This window comes from Corvus cornix, chromosome 1, assembly GCF_000738735.6.
Source record: "Corvus cornix cornix isolate S_Up_H32 chromosome 1, ASM73873v5, whole genome shotgun sequence".
Lineage (NCBI taxonomy): Eukaryota > Metazoa > Chordata > Aves > Passeriformes > Corvidae > Corvus > Corvus cornix.
Window position 1 is genome coordinate 67782607 of NC_046332.1, and position 22273 is coordinate 67804879.

At 42.1% G+C, this 22273-nt stretch overlaps 2 protein-coding genes and 1 long non-coding RNA gene across 7 annotated transcripts in view; 1 reads left to right on the forward strand and 2 right to left on the reverse strand.

Annotated features, from left to right (window-relative positions):
- TBC1D4 (TBC1 domain family member 4) overlaps positions 1-5018 on the reverse strand; it is a 97000-nt gene extending 91982 nt beyond the window's left edge. For 2 of the 4 annotated variants that reach the window (XM_039549120.1, XM_039549063.1), the window contains exon 1: positions 4361-5017. In XM_039549120.1, the coding sequence (XP_039405054.1) occupies positions 4361-4831 (471 nt within the window). In that variant the 5' untranslated portion in view covers positions 4832-5017. Of the gene's footprint in view, positions 1-4360 lie in introns of all 4 variants that reach the window. The other 2 variants (XM_039549011.1, XM_039549168.1) reach the window with 2 other exon arrangements.
- Positions 5019-5281: 263 nt separating this feature from the next.
- Positions 5282-14790, forward strand: LOC120409718. The gene is made up of 2 exons (XR_005601487.1): positions 5282-5340; positions 10866-14790. It is a non-coding gene; the product is annotated as an uncharacterized LOC120409718 (long non-coding RNA).
- Positions 14345-21918, reverse strand: COMMD6 (COMM domain containing 6). Of its 2 annotated transcripts, XM_039549359.1 has the most exons (7): positions 21867-21918; positions 21608-21666; positions 20987-21052; positions 20742-20818; positions 19330-19498; positions 18072-18224; positions 14345-17056 (listed from the first exon to the last, which is right to left on the reverse strand). In XM_039549359.1, exons 1-7 carry the CDS (start codon positions 21913-21915, stop codon positions 17006-17008), a joined length of 624 nt encoding a protein of 207 aa, XP_039405293.1. In that variant the 5' UTR covers positions 21916-21918; the 3' UTR covers positions 14345-17005. The 2 variants fall into 2 exon arrangements, with proteins under 2 accessions (XP_039405293.1, XP_039405354.1); XM_039549420.1 differs by lacking the exon at positions 18072-18224.
- Between the last annotated feature and the right edge of the window lie 355 nt (positions 21919-22273).

Sequence of the window (22273 nt, forward strand, 5' to 3'; positions counted from 1 at the left end):
GTCTCTTCAGTTCTTATCACAGCTTTACGCTGTCACTAAAAAGGCTCCATTATTGCTGCTTCACCTTGAGAAAGTCTAGACCCTTAATACATGGGTGTAGCACAAAGACACAGCCACAGATTATACCCACAAGAGCTAAATTCAGCTGAGGTTTGTCCACCTGAACATTTTGTTTTTTTCACAGCCAGCCTGGATTACTTTTGAAACCTTGTAACATTTTCATCGTGCTTATAAGTTTAAGAAGAGAAAACCAAAATGTATGAAATGAGTTCTTACTTAACTGGAGGAAACAACTATTTTCACTAATAAGAATCAAGTATAGCATAATTTGATTTAGGATGCCAGTTCAGGTTAAAAAAAGCCCTCTCAAAACAGGCTTATTCATGTTTCAAGCAGGAAACACGCAATCTAGATCAGCATGATAATAACAATTTTAGAAGTGCAGAAAGAGATCATACCATAAGCCTCTCCCCCAGAGAAGAGGGAACTCAAGGCGATTGTCAAACTGCATTGATTGTTCCACACAATGAAAATCTGGTTTACAGAATAAAAATCGGTATTTCATGGTAAAAATGTGTTAAAGTTGAGCTTGAAAATACCAATTAAACAGCCTTTTCTCTGTAACTGCAAGAAGGGTATGCCTGCCATATTTATAAGCTCCAACTTTTGGGTTAAAAAAACCCCAAACCTGTTCCCAGGATTGTAAAGAAAATCTGTCAAATATAAAATGAGACAATGCTGTCATCTGATGTCTACATACAGTCTGTGCATATCTGATAATTCTCAAATGACAGCAACACAAAACTAACAAATCTTTGGCTGCTACTCAGAAGCTACCAGGAAACACTGAACAGACAACTACCCTTATCTACTCCAGCTGGCTACTGCTTTGAGCAGTTACAAGAAGCAGCAAACACTGTAACAAGTTCTGGGGGGGGGGGGGGGGGGGGGGCAGGGGGGGAAGGGCAAAAATTTCTGTTCCCATCTCCACCAGTCAGATGGCTTCAGATGTCTCCCCTTGTAATTGAACAGCAAAAGAAAGAGGCACACACTCACACTGCCCCTCCAGTAAAAGCATCTCAGCATCCATTGCCATGCTGACAAGCTCTGGGTTTGACACTCTGCCAAAGTACTACTCCAGAACAGGAGTCACCCCACTGGCTCCAACTTTTCAGCTCTGACTAAAATTTGCAAGCTTTCAAATAAAATATGAAGGTGTTTCATACTACTAGCTCACTCTCTCATTTTTCTCTAGTCACAATAAATAATACTAAATGATGTTATCTTCCCACCTGACGTCATCAGAGCACACATTGCATTGGCTTTCTGGTAAAGAAATTTGCAGAGAATGGCAAGAGGAGGTGTTTTTTTCTATGAATAGCAGCCCTTTTTGTGGTCATAGTGAATGCATGTGCACCCTAAACATTGTGCAGTACAGCTGGTGGGACAAAGCTACAGGCTTGAAGCCAAAACTTTCATTCTCACCTGCACTGTTTTTTGAATTATCATGGTAGCATTAGTCCCTTGAAAGTCAATCATTAACCTCTCACTTTTATAATTAACATCCACCATTTAAAATTATGGCTAGCTGTCCTCTAACTCAGAAACCACAAGACATCTCCTGTACCCTTCCTTCATTCCAGAGTTACTTAGTGTGCTGCTAAACCTAATACTGCCAAAATTGACAATACCATGGCTTTGCAGTCATCTCTGGCTACTCTGAAGTCAGCATAACTTCACAGGATCATAGAATGGTTTGGCTTGGAAGGGGTCTTAAAGACCAGCTAATTCCACCCCCACTGCCAGGGAACACCTTCCACTAGACCAGGTTGCTCAAAGCCCATCCAACCTTGAACAATTCCAGGGATGGAGTATCTACAACGTCTCTGGAAATGATCTTCTCTAGAACTTCTGGAAAGGCTATCTGACCCTTCCCCTTCTTGGCCACTCATTGATACCTCGTGCCTCCAACCCATCTGTCTTGATGTAAATAGTTATTAGGGTTGCATAGTAAAGCAAATGAGGGAAGTGGTTTGGAAATACTCCAGAGAAGGCAAGGGAAAAGCAAGCTTAACACCAGTCAAGTCCCTGATCCTGTTTGCTGTATGGCTGCACAAACAGTTGTGCTGCCATGAGGACAAAATTGAGAGGAAGAAACAAGGGGTTGTGGCTTGAAGAGGACAGGATCACTTTTCTCAGTAGCTGTGCCAGCTTAGGTTGGCTGAAAGTCACTGTAGCCTAAGATGGAAAATGAGGTCGTCTTAAAATAACAGCTGTGAAAAATACTTTCTAAGCTAATACACAACATGAGGCTCATATAACCACTACGAAACACAAGTGTGTAAAAATCTTGAAAGCATGCAAGGACAGCATCAATTCTATAATAAACAATTAAGAGCTTCGAAAGAAGATTTTTAGAGCTAGTAACCTGCAGCTTGACTTCACCTGCTCAGGATCAAGCTTTAGCACAGACCAACAGCCAGATACCTGGACAGGCTTAGCCAACCAAGCCTTGACAAATTGATAACAAAACTCGGAAGAGGGAAAAAAATCCACCTCTTTTCCTTTTGGTACCTTAAAAAAAACCTGTTTGTCAGACACTTGTGAATCACATCGCTAGCTCTGCATTTACTACCCTCACTGTAGTTCAAAGTCATGCACTGAGTAACGCAACTGGGAGGGATATATTTAAAAAAATCTTGACAGGTATAGCTAAAGACTGAACAAGATATGCTCACACTAACAACTTCTTTCAATAGGAAGACTTTACCTACAGAATCAGTTTGATTTAATTCAATGCACATGGGCACTTTCCCCATGAGGAAAGAAGGAAAGACATACAGATAAAGCTTTAGTCAGAAACAGCCTTCCAAAAGTAAATGTATGTAGTAGCTTGCACATTCACTAGAGTACTAGGGATTCACTATCTTAAAGCAAGATTGGTTTACAAATTCACAGTACCAGTACAGACCTACCCCAGAAATAAATTTGATTCAGCATCTTCTGCCAACAGCAGGAACCTTAGTTTGCCTCAGTCCATACTGCCAAACTCCTAAAAGGACATTCAAGCTCCTTCCTTGACAGATATGATCCCCTCCATGCTCTTGCTTCGTGCTCTCCTGGCAGAGCACAACCCATAGCAGTTGCCAACAAGTTATGCACAGTTATCTCCACTTGGGATACTACCTGTCCTAAACCTGTCCTTAAGCCACAGCTATGAATGCAACCTAAACACCTCCATGTTCTCTCTGGCAGTATGCTGCCATAAATTAAAGTTAATATACTGAAAACTTTTCAGTAGTTTTCTTAATACTTCCTACCAACCTCACTTAAGAAAACCCAAACAAAAGAAACCCGAGCAGCTGTTCAGTACACGCAGTAAGTCAGCTATCTTCTAATTACAAGAGTTTTTCCTCCAGTTTATGAAAACTGAGAAGGTATTCTAACTTACTCAACCAAAGGACTGCTATCGAATGGCCTTTTTCTTGCTGTCATTGTGCTAAATTGATTATCCAACCCACTTGTCCATCCACTATTGCTCACATACTCTAAACAGGGAAGAGAAAGAAGTCTGCTGCATATTTGATGTGTGAGCCAAAGCCAGCTAGATAGTCAGGAAAATATAATCTTACTGTTAGGTCTTTTTTTCCAGTTGGCACTTTATCAAAAATGTCCCCACCCAAACCTAGCCTTGTTTGTAGCACTACTGCATGCGCCTGAGCACGGCCAGGTGTCCTTAGTGTGACCCGTGAGCACAACAGGGCCCGCTGGTCACAAACGATGGTTTCTGTACCACGGGGGTCTGAGGCAAAGCACCATCCTCCACTATTCGACCCCTGTCCAACGCTGACAGCACTGCTGGGATGCTTTAACACAAATCCTGCTTTCTGCTCGTGGAGCAAACCGTGCCCTTGCCATTGAGCTGTTGCAGGATGCGAGGCCTCCCCACGGAGGATGAACCGGGAAGAAAGGGGCTCCATCTCGCCCTGCACTGCGTTCCGCAGAGCTTGGTACCCCCAGCCTGCCAGGGGCTGGCAAGGCACCCCATGGCCACGCGGGGCTCTGTGCCCCCACTCCCCCCCTTTCCGCGGAGCCCAAGGGCGCTGCAGCCGCCGGAGCTGGAGAGGCAGACCGGGACGAGCCCGGTGGGCACGGCCGGCCCCGGGCGGGCTCCCCCCACGCCGCGGGTGGGCGTGCGGGGGTTGCGGTCCCGTAGCGCCCCGCAGGCATCACCCTGCCCCGCCCGAGCAGATCGGACCCTCCGCGGCTGCGGAGCGCAGTGCCTGGGGTCCCGCCCGGCGAGGAGCGGAGCCAAACGGGGAGACCCCGGGCAGCGCCCCCGCCCCCTGCCCCCACTCGCCTGGTTGGGGTCGGTGGCCCGGAAGACGTGGCAGGCCATGGGGGAGTCGGGGTTGTCGGGCTGCGCCTTGATCAGGTAGGCGAAGTAGGTGAGGTCGTGGCTGTTGTGGATGAAGCGGGCGATGTGCTGCGCCTTGTGCTCGAAGATGAAGACGGCGGGCGCGGGGCTGCCGGGGCCGGCGGCGGGGCCGGGGCTGGCGGGCACGCAGCGCAGCGTGGGCCAGCCCAGCAGCAGTAGCACCTCGCGGGCCGGCACCCCGCTGCCCGGGGCGCCGCCGGGCTCCTGCCGCTGGCTGCGGCGGCGGATCTCGGCCACCAGCCAGGGCAGCATGGGCAGCGTGGTCCGCCTGTCCAGGCACGACGAACCCACATACCACAGCCTGAAGCGCTTCTCCGCCGGCGGCGCCGGCTGCGGCTCGGGTTCGGGCTCCAGGGGGTGGGAGAGCGGCTCGCCCTCCCCTCGCTTCTCCATGGCGGGTGTCAGGGCGCAGGACGCGGCTCTCCGCGGCCGCTTCCCCCGGCGCCAGGTGCAGCCAGCGGGGCCTGCGCTCGGCCGGGGCCGCCGCTAAGCGCACATCCCGCCGGGCACGTCCCCACCGCCGCGCCGCCTCCTGCCTGCCCGCGCGGGGTCAGCCTGCGGGCCGGGGAAGGACGGCCAAGATACCCCACTCCTCCTTTACCTCCTCCTCCTCAACGCCCCGGGGAGGAGCGGCGTGGATACGCCCCAAGCTGGCTCCGCGTCCCGACCACCCCCGGCCCAGGGGCGGGACAGCTCCGCCGGGCCGGGCCCTAAAGGAAAACACAACGTGCGCTGCGCTGCGCTGCGCTCCGCTCCCCGTTCTGCCGAGTGCTGCCGGCCTCCCTGCGGCCGCGGGCGCTGGGCTTTGCCTGCGGCTCGCAGCGTGGCGGGCCGTGCAGGGAGAGAGAGGAGGAAGGAGGTCTGCAAGGGGAGGAAGATCGCCGAGCGGCGGAGAGAAGGAGGTGGGGAGGCTGCCGGGTCCGCCCCCCCCCCGCCCCGTTTGCAGAAGCTCCCAAGCGCTCTCTGAGTTGGTTTTGATTCTGACGAGTCGGAGAGTCGCTGGTGAGAAGGCTCCCGGCAAGGAGCCCGCGGCCGGGGCACCCCCGCCCGCGGCGGCTTCTCTCCCACGGCCGCCCCTCCCCCGGCTGGTTCTCCTCCGCGAGCAGAACCAGCCGTACCGCGGCCGTGCTACAGCAGCGTCCCCCTGCACTGCTACGGCTGATTTTAATTTTCCTTTTTCCCTAAGCTTCTGTTTCCTGCTTGAGCTTTTAACGGGGGGGGGGGCCGCATCGCTATCGCGATAACATTTCTTGTCTACGACAAATCCGCCACCTACTGTAGATGTTAGTAACTAGTCTCCTCTACCTGAGAAAGTAGCTGGACAAAGCTTTGCCAGCCACACAGCATCCGTAGCCTTTTGGTAATTACCAGTTGTAGCGAGTGCCCCCCTGTTTAAATCCGTAGCTGCAGCGGCGGTAACTCCCAGTACACGTTGTTACGGCCACCGTTTTAACCCTGCCTACAAATAGAACATCTGTAGGTTGAGCTGAAGAGCTACTCCGTGTAATTTGAGACTGCATGATTATTTGTGCAGAGAAGGGTCATGTAGCACTCCGGTCACAGCCCACAGTAGTCTGAACTGACAAAAACTGTCGCATTTGCGGTATTTTCATACTGTTACAAACCACTCTGCTCATTTCCTGAACAAACAACTTTGCTCTTTTTTTCCCAGTTTAACCAGCTACTTTATGCATTCTGGTTTATCAGTTGTAATTTTCAACTTAATATTGTTGCTCGGTAAGACCTCAAATATATATTCTATCATGGCATCCTACAAGCCTTAAGGGACCTCCTACAATGTCCCTTAGGACAGTGGAGCTAATGCACAAAGTCTTATGCAGGCTGAATATGTTCATATGAATATGAACCAGCTTTAATATGTGCTACAGTGGTACAAGTTAAAGCCAGACTGGAATTGCTTTCCCAAACTGACTGTTTTCACACACTTGATCATCTGAACTGCATTGCTGTACAGTAGATTTTACAGCCAGGGTAATTCGAAAAATAAGGGCCAAATTTTGTGGATCACAAACCTAAAAAATTTCTTGTCCCTCACTCTGCACAGTTAGTACTAACCCTTTGGCTGAGAATGGCATTTAAGATTTTGTGCAACAGCATTGCAGAATGACAATTTGTGAGCCTCTTACCAGTGCACCTGGAAGAGGAGCTATTTGGTTCCTGGCGGCAGTGCTGGCACTGGTTTAATGCTGCCAGTTCAGTTCTGTGAGCTGCCTCTAATTTAAGTGACAGCACTTACAGAGAGAGCGCTGTTGGCACAAAGGGAGCGGGAATGACTGCTCGGGGGTGAAGAGGGCAGCAACACTACTCGGCCTTTTTGGGGATGCTTGGTGAGGCAATTCATCTAGAGCGTGAAGCTGCAATTCAGTCACTTGAGCGCAAAGACCAATTTAACCTACCTGGGAAGTGAACTAAACACTGGGCTTGCACTAGAGCAGCGGTAAAACCCCTGCATACTTTCTTTTGCAATGGTTTCAGATGGGATCATCATTAAATGGCTCCAATGAAGCATTGCTCCAATGAAGCCTAAGGGGGAGGCTGCAACATACTGAATAGCTGCGGCTGCTTACCAACACCATCTCTGGGACTACTAGATCCCTTTTGTTTTATGTTTGTATATGACCTACCAAAGCCAGTTTGTGGACAGCCACCTAGACTTTTAGGTGCTATGGCAATACAAATAATTAATAACAATCAGAAAACTTGAAGACAGTCATGCAAACACATTAAAATAGCAAAAAAAAAATCTTTTAAGCAATTACAGATGCCTTGATGTTCTTGCATCATACAAATGCAACAATAAGTCTTCACTTGAAGATGTTACAGAGCTGTTTTCAGCTGATTAAGGATGTACTTCAATTATTGCAAATTACCAGGTAGAACTTAAGTTCTAAAATTTGAAAAATGAATGTGAAATTCTTCAGTTGTCACCATTGTACCTGTTTTGTAAAGCTATTTGTTTCTTCTTTCTGTTGGGTAATTTGCTTAATATGATATGAGATCTGGTTATTTTGACTTAATTTATTTTTATTACTGAATTCTTTATTCAAATCCCTTAGAAGATGAAATTAATTTATATAAATGCTACCACTAATATTTTAACTACCTTCAAAATCAAATTCTCAGATGTTAATCCAAAGTTTTCGTGCTTTGTTATTGCTTCAGCTTACGTCTCTATGAATTGATTCTTCATAGTAATCCCTTTTAGCTGTCCATTACTTTTATCCATCTACTTCATCATTTCTTATCCTTTAATTGCCTAACACTTTATATCCCCCCTTCTCATTAAGAGTGTTTCAGTAGGAAGTCAGTCCTTTTGTTGTATAACTTTTCTTCTTGAAGTTGGTCCCCTTTTCCCCTTTTCTCATTTCTTTTCAGTTGTAAGATTTCATGCACCTCTAAGTTTAAAATTCCAATTTCTCTCATACTGAGCATAGTATTCCTTTGCCCATGACATCTGACATGACTCTCATGTAATTTCTAGTGTTTAAACTATAATGATAATGAAAAAATATCTTTCTCTAATTCTTTACAAAATGTAGTTAGGAATTAGCATAAAATATATAATCCTTATAGCTCAGTTCATGGGAATCAAAAACTTTGGGACAGAGAAAAAAGCAACTTTCCACAGCCCTTTGAAAATATAATAATCCACAGAGCTTTGAAAATATGTCTGTTCTTGATGAAAAAACTGTTTCTCTCCAGATCATCCCAAACAGAAGTGTAAACGCAGCACCCATGCCAGAGACATGACAGACAAAGTCTCTGGTGAAAAGCCACAATTTTTTAACAATTCCTTTTTTATTATTATCATTAGCGTTAGCATTGACCACGCTTCTTGAAACAAACTGTAAAATCCAAAGGCAACACTGTACTGGAAGATCTGAAGTACATAAAGTACTATGGGCAATAGTGGCCATAGCATGTGCTGCAAGTGCATGCTTAGTTTGTCAAGTGAAACCAAACACAGACCTAATCAGACTTTTTTGGATTGCTGATAACCTGCCGTTGGCTTTTGTTCCAAACATAGACTTTAGATGTAAAACCTCTTAAATTAAGGCATATTATTGAAGTGACCAAACACAGATAAAGTTAATTAAATGTAAGTGCCTCTGAACATTTTGGATTTGATATGCTTGTCAATGGAGTATTACATGTAGGGGTTATTTTTCCAAATAAAACAGAGAATGTATTTTCTTTCTGTTTATTAGAGGACGTATGTTTAGTTCTGTAAGACCATACCTTGATAATATATGCTGTTTCTGCACATGGCACCACAGCAGCCATTTCAGATATCATATCTGGATCTTCAGTTCATACTCAGTGTTAAAGGATTTAGACCTGCAAAATGGTAAGCAACCACAGCTCTCAGTAACTTCTTAAGCAGCGGAGAGACCTCAGCATCTCACATGATCAGACTGTTAATTGCTAGTAATTATCCATCCCCTTAAGCTTTCTAGCCACAATTTTAGTTGCAAAAAAAATATCAAGTTATTAGAGAAGCTGTAGGCTTGACTTTACAATCCCATAATTTATGCATAACTTCAGTCACCTTCGACTGTTATTTCAGTAATATGCCCTGAAGCTGAAATTGCTTCTGATTCAATTGCTTTTCTAAGAATGATCTCACTTAGCTGTCTGAGAATTCAAGGTCCATTTCCATATTTGCATTAGTTTAAACTAGTCATATTTTATTTTACTTTAAGATCACCTTTTTGTAAGATCTGAGATATAGGCATTTTTACTTTTAAAACCATTTAATTAATTTCAACTACTGGGGCTTATTTGAAGACTGTAATGAAATAACTTCTGGAAATATAACTGAAGTACTAGAAAGTTCAGTAGACTGGACCTATTACCAGGGCTTTAAGCTTGAGCTGCTAAAGAAACTCTGGTGCCTCCTCTTTTAAAGTACATAAAAAACCTCACTAGAAATAACGAAAATTGTGTATTTGGCAGGATGTATAAAGATTACAATAGATAAAAATGCAATGCCAAAGTTTTGAATAGGACATATGGGTCTTGTAGAGATATGTCAATAGCAGGGGACAATTGCTGCAGTTTGTAAACAATAAAAATGATGAAAAATTAATCTGATAAAAGGCGGGTTGGTGTTGGTGTTTTCTTCGTAAATCACACTAATCTTTTTTGATCAAAATGACAGATTAGAATTTGTTCTGCCAATAAGACCCACTCCAAAACAGATTTAGGGGAACTGGAATGAGCAAAGTTCGTAAGAGAATAATTCCTATCTAGAAATTTCATAAACATCTCTAGAACTTAAAGCAACCTGCCACATTTTATGTCTGTGTTCAGTTATTGTTATTCCATTTAATGCAGCACCGATTAAGAGAGACAATGCATTAAATTATTTTATTTCCTCTTCAAAGAGAAATTTGATTGTGGAAAGATTCTTACTTAAGTCATTTTTTCATATCACAGTCATCCCATGAAACTTTCCAGGACAAAAGACTTTGAATGCAGTGAAGAACCACAATGCATTTTCTTTAAAACTAAGTTTTAATCTGGAGTCCTGTGTGATCATAGAATCTTTCCATGTGGAAACATTTGAAATTTGTTGGGGTTTTTGTTTTGTTTTGTTTATAATAAGGCCCCTGCCCCCCAGAAGTGTGTCACATCATCTTACTACAATCCCTGTTGTTGAGGTAATACAGAGTTTGGTGGCTGTCAGCAGCTCAGATCAGCTGCAAAGTTAGTTACTGCAGGAGGTAGAGCAACTTCTGCAGCAAGAACTTCCCAATTATTTCTGCTTTTATAAAAAGGAGCCATTTACTTCTCTACTATTCCCCAGCCACTGCAGTAGCAGTAACATACAAATAAGAGAAAAAAATGAGGAGGAAGAGATGAAGTACTGTGACTGCTGCAGTCTACTTCTCTCCGTAACAGTGCCTACTACATCTACCTCATTTGGGATTTGGAAGGGATCCTGGTCTGCTCCAACTCTCTAGCAATGGAAACTAAGAGAATTTCTTGTCATTTCCAAAGCTAAAAGGACCATATTGATATTTTTTCACAAATATATTATGATGAACACAAAGGATGAACCACAGGCTAGAAAGGTTAGCAAATCTTGAGTAGAGTGCAGAAATCACATGGAAGAGAGTTGCTTTGGAAGGCAAGAGTACTTCAAAGGGCACAAATTATGCCTCCTCAAGAGGAAAATGCAAATTCCATTATGACTTCAAGTGTACCACTATTAAAGTGTTATTGTAGCTTCTCCACTTCATACTGTATGTGTGGTAAAAGAAGGTACAGCTTAGCATGAACAACGGGGCACTGGTAGGCCCAACACAATACCAAGAATGGTGCCAGTGTATCTGCTAACATAAAAAAAGAACAGATGGGAATCCCTTAATCCTCTTTCTCATCGTCCTTGACTCTCTCCTAGGTAAATCGACATCTGTTGTCTTGACTCTGTTGACTGCTGAGCATCTCTCATCTCTCCCCACATTCCCAACTGCGAGAAGCAGTGTGGCACAGCACACCAGTGATTCATGCCAGACACGCGACTGCATTCCTCATTTTAAATGTAAACTTGAGTACCATTCTGAAGCTTCATGTCTGGTTGCAGCATCCTGGACTTCCCTGTTCAGAAGCATCACTGGGAAGGAAGCCTGTCTTGCTTTCATTTGGGCAAGCTCTCAGATGAGTATTTTTTTACAAACACCTGTAAACTGCCAAAGACTCAGCAGCAATGACATTCATGGGAAACAGAAAAATTATTTTCAGCTTCAGTAACACCAAGAACATCTGAACATGACTTTTCAGATTCAGAGGTAATTAACAGGGGCATTAAGCTCCCAGGCCACTTTCAGTGGCTGAGAAGCATACTCCTAAATGTGGCATAAAGACACTGATAACTAGGCTGCATAACAAAATATGGAAGAAGGATTTTAGAGTGGTCAAACAGCATGAAAACCTTGGATAGAGAAATGCATATGCTTTTTCTATGATCAAGATACAGATCTAGAAAAATCTCCCTGAGAGATGTATAAACTGGGAAGAGTAAAATGAGAATAGGCCCCAAATGCAATATACTATTTAAAGAGAAAGTCATAATGCAGGAATGTCAGTATAATTAAGTTACTGATTTAAACTGCTGCAAATATGCAATATAAGGTATGTATTGTTATCATTAAAATGCTGAATGTTGTTTATGTAACTGGAAATCTTTGTGCTCATCTTGATAATAATTAAAAGGGAAATTAGATTGTTTCCCTACAATGTTAGAAGTGGGATGGAAGTTATGGTGACATGAATTCGTACAGTTCCAGATCCAAGCTACAGAGGTCCTTATCCCATAGACATGCTGTCAAACGATTGCTGTGAGGCAAGACTGTATGCAGCAGTGCCACCTGGTGACCGATGCTGGGACAAAGTCCGCTGGAATTATTATCTAGCACAGAGATGTATTGTATGAAATAATAGAATTTCCTTATTTTTCCAAAGCTCATTATGTGAAGTAAAAAAACTGACATTAAAACTTCCAATTTATATAAATGTAACAATATTTGTAATGTAAACACTGACGGAGTATTTGGAAGCTACAGCACTTACACATATCAAACAGAAAGTGTTCTCAAAGTAGGGAAGCTTTGTAATTAGCCATTGCAGGTAAATGAAGTTTAGGGAAGAGAAAACCCAAAAGTACTAAAATTAGCCTTCCTTCATAGAGAAGATCAGCGATCTCAGCTTCCTTACTTGCTCAATGACACAAAGTCATACATAATTAAGAGACATATCCCAGTAACTCAGCTAAATGCCAGGTCATTTCTCCAACTTTTCTCAGAAAAGCCTTGGAAACAAGAAGCAGGAAGCACCCAGGACTGGGTATGAGGAATGCCAAGCATCATCCTTCTGACTTGTGTGCTTGTGTCCTGGTTTTGGCTGGGGAAAAAATTCATTTTCTTTACAGGAGCTAGTAAGGGCTGTTTTGGATTTGTGCTGGAAACATTGTTAATAATAGTTGAGATGATTCTTTTGTTGCTGAGCAGTGCTTTCACAGAGCCAAGGCCTTTTCCACTTCTCACACCACCCCACCAGTGAGGGGGGTGGTGCATGAGTCATTAGGAGGGAACAGCTGGGACAGCTGATCCCAACTGACCCAAGGGATATCCAACACCATATGACATCATGCTCAGTATACAAAGTCGGGGGAAGAAGGGGAGAACAGTTGGCGTGAGGGTGCTTGTCTTCCCAAGTAACCCTTACACAGGATGGGGCCCTGCTTCCCTGGGGATGGCTGAACACCTGCCTGTCCTTGGGAAGTGGGGAATGAATTCCTTGGTTTGCTTTGCTTGCCTGTGCAGCTTCTGCTTTACCTATTGAACTGTCTTTATCTCAACTCCTGAGTTTTCTCACTTTTCAAATTCCCCCTCTCGTCCTGCAGAAGGGGACTGAGCGAGCAGCTGTGTGGTGCTTGGTTGTCAGGCGGGGTTAAACCACAGCACCTCATACGCTAAAGAGCCAAGAGCAGATCTGTATGAGTGAGTATGGACACTGCTGTACAATAAAAGCAGAAGCAAAGGAAGCATTTGGCCAAAATTCCACAGTGACAAGCAAATGCAGTTACGAGCTGGCTGAGCCTCAGGAAGGAAGGACTGCAACAGCATGCCATGCAAGCTGAGGTTGAGGCACTCAGGTCAGGTACTGACCTGCACCAATCCAGCTTCCTAATGAAGCGAATGCCCAGCAAGTTATCAGCCCAGCCAATGGGTATGTAACTGTACTAAAAGTCTGTCTGGGAAAGGAGCCCTACCATGATCACCCAGAGTCTTGGACAGGATAGAGGCTGCTCAGTTTCAAGTGCTTCCCCCCATAGCCCCCGGCCAGTAGTAGAGGTTCTTCAGAGATGTGGCTTTTTTTTTTCTGCAGGTAGATCAAATGACTCAAGACACGTTTTTGTGGTTTTTTAGTACCTGCAAGGTCTTAACAGAACCACCCTGCATGCCTCTGCAAAGGAGTGGAAATTACCCTCTCATTATACCTACAGACAAGAGGGTAATAAAACATTCAAACAGGGCAAACAGGAAAAAGAAACATTCTTCCCTCAATTTATCACCTCTTTGCCTTTGTTTTTAATTGGTCCAAGGCAATGTGTCTTCAAGTGTTCAAATGGAGCACAAAGGCTTAAAAAGGTGAAAAATAAAGGGGGTGGGCTCATGATGAACAAGAAGGTCACATACCTTCAAGATGTGGTTAAAGAAAGGCAGTACAATTTTATGGAAGCAAGAACAGAGACATGCTTTTACTTGGCCAAAGTGTGCAGAAGCTAAACATATAAAACACTAGTGCACAGACATGCTCCAGCCATTTGTGCACTCCTTCTATGGAGCTTTCTACAAAACAGCTTTCAGCAAGTGGGCTGGTGTGTTTGAAATTTATGGGAAAAAAAAAGTAATGAAGTCATGTGATGAATACAACAGTCATGGCTAGGACATTCCTTCATTATTCCCTCCCCTGGATTTGCTGACAGTGCAAGATCCCACCCCCCCTTCCTTCCTCTGCTCTGTTCTAGGCAAATGTTGAAAAAAATAAAATGTTTACTTGTCTCCTGAATACTGCTAAGAAAATTAATGAAATTTTGCAGGAAATTACATTAATCTCATATGTCCTCTGTCTTTTCCTGGTTCAATACAACATCTTGTCTAGCTTTAAGTAATTGATAAGAAGAGTCCTTGCAGCCTGCAGTTACCCATTAACTCCTTGGTACCCCATCACAGAGAAAGACTGCATATGTCTGAACTACATCCTAGTTTAATAAGGAAAGAAATTTAGTCATTGTCTAGTCCTGAACTTTACTCACTGCAGTATTTACAAGACACACTTCCATGCAGTAGGCTTAAAATAAAACACAGACCAGCTTTGTCTTTGTTACCGACATGTTTAATGACTGTCTGTGGACTTAGAAAAATATTCATGTTATACAATTTCTATTAATCAACAATTAGAATTAGGAACACACAAGGACTCCTGATTCTCTTTGAAAAGATCTGGTTTCTACACATATAGACAAACAAATCACCAGCTTGTTTGGACATATTAGTATTGCTACCCTGAAAACTGTTAAGTTTTTAGTTTGGTTTCCTTTTAATGAAGTACTTAATTCTTCCATTACTCAGTAGAGGAATTCCTGCTGATAGTGATCAGAACACATTTCAAAAGTTTGAGTACATAGCCAACTTTACATCATAACTCCTCTGAAAATCTCCAAGACAGTAAATTGGTATAGCATACATGTCCAAGCATCTTCCAGGCAGAATTACATGCTGGAGTTCAGGGACATTTAAAAAAAATATTCATCAATACTTCTAGAATATCTGACTTGACAAAATAAAAGTCTTTACAAAGGCTGACAACTTTCTCCTCTTGCTGATGGAGCAAGCAAAAATGGTAATTGGAAGTTTCCTCATTACCTTCCAACATCTACTGAATTGTTAAGACATGATTAATTAAATCTTCCTTTCCATGCAGTTCCAATGAAGGCACAAGTTATTTCCAGATATATGAAGAATTTATGTGCATTAGAACACATAGGAAGTTATTTGTAAGCCTCCAGCTTTACTAAAATAAAAAAACCTTTTTCTTTTCTGGAATTCTTGCATTGATGTTAAACAATTAATTCACTAGGCCAAAGCATGACAACGTTTTCCAGTTACAGGAGCCTTACACTTCAACTTCTGCAAATTAAAAAACAACAACAAAAAAAATCAGCTGCTCACATCACTTTACCATACACATTTGTTTGCTCTATGTTCAGTCCTGAGCCCTTGCAGACAGACAAGGGAAGAGGCAAATCAGAAGTCTGCTACCAAGAGCATTTTGTGACACTCCACTGGGAGGGTCCCAGAAAAGACCAATCTGCTCTCCCCAGCCACAAAGCAAACACCTCAGACTTCAACCAGCATAAGGGAAGCATCATCCAGATCCAGGGCCATGGCCGAAAACTTTTGTCAAAGCCAACACTGTTTCACTTTTTTGGGTTTCTAATCAATTCGAAGTACTGTTTTTATGCATCATGCATAATGCCTGAAATAGGGGCATTCCTGAAAGGATTGTAGCATATGCAGCATGCACAATGTGCTGCAGTTTATTTTCATAGTGCAAAAAGGCAGGCATAACCTGTATCAATGACTTTGAGCCAGCTTTTTAAAAAGTTAATTTTAAAAGATTTGAGTTAGAAAGGTAGAGTAGATGTTCACATCTTAAGTGGGCCTGAAATAATTTGAGGACCTGTCCCAGCAAAGCTGGTACTCAGTCTCTACCAGCCCGAAGTTGAAGCATAAACTTCAATCTGCTTATCAGTGTGAATTATCTCTCTTCAGATTTACTTGTTCTACTACACCACCAGCACATCTGGTGGTGGAGATGCAACAGTACTGCTTTTATTACATCCCACAATATTTGCAGTGTGTGTTTTGCTCTATGGAAAATTCAAGGAAAAAAATCTAAGAAGAGCACACGCAAGCACATTGGATTTATCATTCCCTTTTAGAAATGCCCCCATAGTTCAACATGAAAGTCAAAATTTTGTTGGTTAGGACACCTTCTTAGGGCAAGTGTGCAGAGCACAGTCCAGTGGTTGCCTGTTACAATGCAACATCCAAAGAAATCTTTTAGTGTGGTCCTTTCTCTGATGTGTTTGTCTACCTCTCCAGCCTGAATTTTCAAGTTTCCTCTTGACTTTTCTAGTTCAGAAGGTGAAGTGAGGCAACTGCGTCAATATTCTAATTTAATTAGAAAGAACACTGCTGACCAAAACATCAAGCAGAATGCTTGAAATGATGAAATGAAAAAGCAGAAGCACACTAAAATACTTTTGAATTAAATTTGCCTTTCTAGCTTTACATAAAATTAGCCCCTGGGCTTCATTTGAGAGAATTTTGGGTCTCTGGAAAAACTTAATGGATTAATTCAGTCTTTATAAGCCTAGGTGGTGGGAAATAAATATTTGAAATAAACAAGCTGTTAGGACAAGTACATTCTCCAGTTAATTAAAAGACTGGAAGCCAGATCTGCAAATAGCTGCAACCAACTACCTGACAATGCTATTGTTCAAGAGTAGCTGTATGCTTGTTACACGTAACTTCATATTCTCCTTATATGTAGTACTACTGTTGAGTTCAAGCCCATCCCAATTTTACAGACAAAAATATTAACATGGGATTTACACTTCTCTCAGTATCTTCCCAGTCAACATTTTCAGGTGTCTTTCTGCACTACAGAGTTCAGTGTGTAGTTTCTTACTCCTGGGTATTAGGAAGTCTACAGAGATGCTTCTCCATACACATCCTGATCTTTTGTCTACCGGACGAGCAAAGCTGGACACGTTTTCACAAACACTGCAGAGTTGGCTTCAAGTAATCAAAAGCGAAGAAATCTTCACAGCAATGCAAGGGTGATGCTGACCAATTCCTGTCAAGAAGACAAGGATACATACCTTGCTGAACAATGGCACTTTATTCCCTGGTCAGGATGGAAAGTTTACTTGGTCTTTCTCCAAAATGTCACTGTAAATACAAGTTCCCTTCAAACTGTTTCAAGAACAGATGCCATTTCCTTGAACTGTCTGAAGAAGTTCTAAAAAGCAAGAATTGAGACAAATTTCAGTTGCTTGAAGAAAAGCTGGAACTGACGTTCAAACTAGTGTGTTAGATAAAACACATTGTCCCTATTTCTCACTTTCCATGTACAGCTTGAACCTAAAAGTTTCTGCTTTTCCTTCTGTGGGCTAGTTGGCATTTGAACAGATTAACAATTAAATCTACAAAGGTGATGCCTATTAATAGGAAAAGATGCTACATAAGAAAAATACAAAGTAGCTGTCGTGCTATAAAAAATAAAATTCTAAAAAAAAAACCACCTTTCTCACATGAATGTTTCTACTCCCAGCTGAAATAATCCACACTTCTCAAATGTAGCATTCATTTCCTAAAGTAGCTGAACAACAAATTATTAAATAGGCTTTAACCGGAATGAATACATTTCACAGCACCCAAGGATTCAGAATATCCTTCTCAAATATTTGCCAATCAAATTTCAAGGATCTACTTAAGTTTGTATGATAGTCTAGGTGATGTACTAACCCTTTAAACAGGAACATACAAAGGCCACATTTATGAAAAATTAAAGTTACACCAATTCATAGATGGAGACATAGCAATTAAGAGTCAGCAGTGACAAAGCAGACTGATCCCCATTCCTAATCATTAGCAATTGTTAGACTTAAGCCAAGTTTTAGATTTTGAGGCTGGGGAAGAGTTCCGTAGATGAAAAACATTCTACAAATTTTTAATATGGCAGAATGATACCTGGCAAGCTCTGAAAGATGTTGACTTTGGTTGTTAGTTTATTTTTAAGAGAACTGATCAATTACTGTTAAATTAACATTTTCAGGTAAGTGATGTAGAACTAAATAATATGAAGTAAGTGTTTAGCTTCTGTGTTTTAGTTATTTAATGCTTAATGTTTGCATGACTGTATGAGTAAACAAGCAGCACAAACGTATGCATCAGGGTATACAGCTGACCCTCACAACAATGGCACTGTTGTTTTTAGGAGACTGAGTAACATTCAAGTAACACTCACTACAGACCTTGAACTGTGGGATCGTCATTTCAAAAGATTTGTCTGTTATTTGTCCTGAAGGGTCTGCCACTGTTAGTGTCATTGTGACATAAGGGTACTTCAGAGACCTGCAGGTGTCAGAGCTCATCGCAACTCCCAGTTTCCATTTCAGATCTACAAACTACAGAGATGAAAATCATTGGCAACCGCATCAAGGAAAGAGAGCTATCCTCCCACTGCTGTTCACCTGGAGGGATATTTCACAGACAATACAGAACACCTGGAGTTCTTATCCAAATGGAAAGCAAACATAACCATTCAGGTATTATTGTGAATATGAATCATCTGCCCTTCCCCTTAATGGTGAACAAAGAAGTAATTTAGCAAGTTATTTCACTTTATCTGTTTTCCTTATTCAGGTACAATCGATAGTCAAGTACACTCTTTAAAATTCTAAGTAAGAGAAGCTTAAGCCACAGAGTTCACCCAGCTTGTATATCATGCATGGGGGTTTTTTGTCATGTTTTCTTTTTTTCAGAAGCTTCTAAATCAAAACCAAAGTTTCTAAGTCTAAACCAAATAATTTATAATAGCAATGACAGAGAAAATTCATGGCATTTCATAACTGCATTTTAGATAAACCAAAGTATACATAGCAGATACATTTCAGACAAGTAAGTTACAATTTTTAACCTTTTGTGAAGAAGGGCCTTTAGAAGCTGTCACAACTCAGAAAAAGATTCTCTTTTCGTAATTGTATACTCTTTTAAACTGTTGTCAGAAAAAAAAAAATCTTAAAATGTAAACAGACTGCTAATTTTCCAAGCAAAAAGGGAATGCTGAAAATTGACAGAAAGTATCTTTAAAAATAATGTTTACATTTAAGGGAGACAAAGAATAAGCAATCAAGTGCTGGTGTTATCAACTTTAAACCATTTACACTTAAAACAGATTTACATAATGAGCCAATACAATAGTCTGCCAGACTGACTGCCATTCATCTTCCCTAAGAGTACTACGAAGCATGAATTTTTAAAAAAGGTATGAAATGTGAATTTATCATCCAAACAATAATATTAGAAAACTGTTCAGCAGGCAGACAACCTTTATTGTATATGCTGCTTTATCTGGATAGATTTTTGGCAACACGTACATGCACACACAGGGAGGAAAGCTTTCAGCAGTGAAAATACCACTGCCTGCCTGACAACACAAGACACACAGTGAGACACCGACATTTCTGAAATGTTCATCATTAACTCAGCTGCACTTTGTCATTCAGTTACCTGCCCCACTGTGGCCATACTTCTTGCATCCTCTGACACAGCAATGGCTTTGCCCTGCTCATTCCACACGTGACGAATAACTTGAACTGCATGTTTTGGCAGCGTGCTGCCAGCACTGCCCAAGGTGGTGACGAGTTCGTCAGTAGAGAGATTGTTTCTGGCTGCTGTGCTATAATAGATACATCCAGAGATCACTGCATCAATTTCATTCTCCACAAATTTAATACCATTTCTCACTTTACCCCAAAGAGCCAGTTTTTATTTCTACCTTAAGTGTACTTTAAAATAATGCAGCAGCCCATGATCACCTTTTTTCCAGAACATTACTGATCTTTTGTATCCATGTGCAAAAAACATGACTTTAATACGTCTTAATATGCAGAGACCTAGATTTGCTGGGCTTGCACAACATCAAACCAAAAATAATCACAGCCTCCAAGTGCTGTAGCAACTGGAAGGCACAAGTCAGTGAGGGATGGGTGCGTAGAGCAGTTAAAGAGCATTATTGCTTTAGAAACAAGGCAATTTAATTAAATATTCAGCAGGTGGAGTTTAAGTATCACCAAAAGTAAGGACTTCTAGGTCACGGTATAATGGGTACTAACAGGAGTCAAATGATGCCATAAACCCTTCAACTGAAAAGGCAGCAAGTCTAAAGGACTTGATTTCCTCTACAGAAACAAGTAAACAAAAAAATCCTACTCTATTTGTTCATGCAGGTTCATTCCTCTTAAAGAGGCATTAATACAAGAGAAAGTGAGTTAGTCCTCCAAGTAGCACGGTCGAATATAAGTTCAGGCATTCTATTTTATAGACGGAAAAGTAGTATTTTAAATTTCTACTGGTATATTTTCCTCAGTTGTATTAATGCTACATAAAATGTTTAGATACTGGATATTAAAAGAGCAAGCAAGACCTTGAAAATTTTATCTTTCTAAAAATATAAATTTATCAACTAAAAATACTACCTAAAAACTCAGCTCATGGTACAATGCAGTATTATCGGCTCTGTATCCCTCAAAAAGGCACAAATGCTGATTTCTAATCTCCAAGACACAAGAAGTTTTTAAAACACACTTTTTCCAGGCAAAGGCCCAGTTAACTTGGATTTAAAAGTGAGCTTAACTTCCTCTACTTTGCCACTAGTTCTAGAGTTTGTAGACAGCATCTTGGAACAACTTCCTCTCTTTTTTTTTTACTATAAAAACTGATACTACATATTAAGTAACTACACTTTTTAATGACACAAACTAAGCCAAGGAGTTCTTTTTTGTGTAGTGAGATTTACAAACTTTTGCCCTTTTCCCAAATCAGTTCATTTTATACCTACATTTAATATAACTTCAATACCACCCTTAAGTTGTGATGGAAGGAAAAAAGACATGGTGCAAAGTAAATTATTTTGTGCTTACCTAAATAGAAATGAAAGAATGTTAGCTATTTTTGCCAGGTCACCAATATTAATCTCAACCCCCGATGTCTGAATTCTCTAGAAACAGAATATTCAAACAATTACAAATAATAAATTACGCATAAGTAAAAGCATCTTTGTATATATACACATACACACAAGAAACCCCACATCCACTTGGGAATTCTATCCTTAACAGCAGATACAGCTACTATACTTGCTTACAAGTGTGGTGTGCCAACTCACCTGACACAATTCAGCTGTATTTACACCTGGGATGTTATGGTTCAGATGTTGAATTATTTGTTCACACTGTGAAGAAGACATGTTTGAAGACATTCTTAATGCATATTTTAATACACGAGACAAAGATAATTTGAATACTTGGGAGACTACAAAACAAAAAAGAAAACTATTAATATAAAAATGGACAAAAAGAGTGAAGAGTGCAGAGTAAAGAATGAAGTAATTGAAGTGACTGATTTTAAAATTCCATCAAATACAAGAAAAAAAAATGAAGCACATCAAGACTTTAGTTTCTACATCACTATTGCTAATTAACATACCAGTTTCGTATTAACTGTTCAAGTGCACACTACAGTAAACAAGCCAAAAGTTTTTTAGACAAGTTACCTTGATATATCATTTAGATGATAGACAAAAATAGATTTTTATAAGTCTTCTGTGATAAAAACAAATTTAAAGCAAACCCATTGCTCTTAGCAGGACTGGTCTATTTTATGAGTAAATTCAAGCTACAACATACATAAGGCTCCCTTTGCAACACACGAAATCCAGAAGAGCTTAAATAAAAAGGGTTTCTAGATGCCAGAAGCCCTTTCCCATCCCATTTATCGCTCTACTTACCAGCTCTGCAAAAAAGTCTTGAGGTATTAAACGAATCTTATCTGCTGCACCACCACCATCTGAAAAACAGTAGCGATAAGAAGAAAACACCTGAAGTATTACAATAATAAATCTAATCTTTCTCTGAAAAATGCCTAGGCCATCATGCATGCATTTACCCTCACTTAATACAGCTAACTTTAACCTGTATGTACCTAGAAGAAGCCCCCGGCTGCCCGAGCGCCCCCCACTCCCTCACCCCAGTTCCCCCCGCTCTCACCCAGCGCCCCCAGCGCCCGCGCGAGCGCCCCCGCGGAGCCGGCGGCCATGGCGCCGCGCGCCCGCCGAGGCCCAGCTTCCGCCACACAGCGCTCGCCGCGCTGATTGGCTCCGAGCGCCCCTAGAGCGAGGCAGCGGCAGCAACGCCGCGCTGATTGGCTCCGAGCGCCCCTAGAGCGAGGCAGCGGCAGCAACGCTGCGCTGATTGGCTCCGAGCGCCCCTAGAGCGAGGCAGCGGCAGCAACGCTGCGCTGATTGGCTCCGAGCGCCCCTAGAGCGAGGCAGCGGCAGCAACGCCGCGCTGATTGGCTCCGAGCGCCCCTAGAGCGAGGCAGCGGCAGCAACGCCGCGCTGATTGGCTGCGGCGCGGGGAGCACGCGCTGCTCCCGCCCCGCTGCGGCTGTTCCC

What these genes read in the sequence shown, in the direction of transcription:
- COMMD6 (XM_039549359.1), bottom strand. Translation starts at nt 21,915, where the DNA reads ATGGCCGCCGGCTCCGCGGGGGCGCTCGCGCGGGCGCTGGGGGCGCTG. An exon ending in AAGACTTTTTTGCAGAGCTG is followed by an intron (nt 21,053 to 21,607) that starts GTAAGTAGAGCG and finishes TCTTCTTCACAG; the next exon opens with TGTGAACAAATAATTCAACA. An exon ending in ATTCTTTCATTTCTATTTAG is followed by an intron (nt 19,499 to 20,741) that starts GTAAGCACAAAA and finishes TATCTATTATAG; the next exon opens with CACAGCAGCCAGAAACAATC.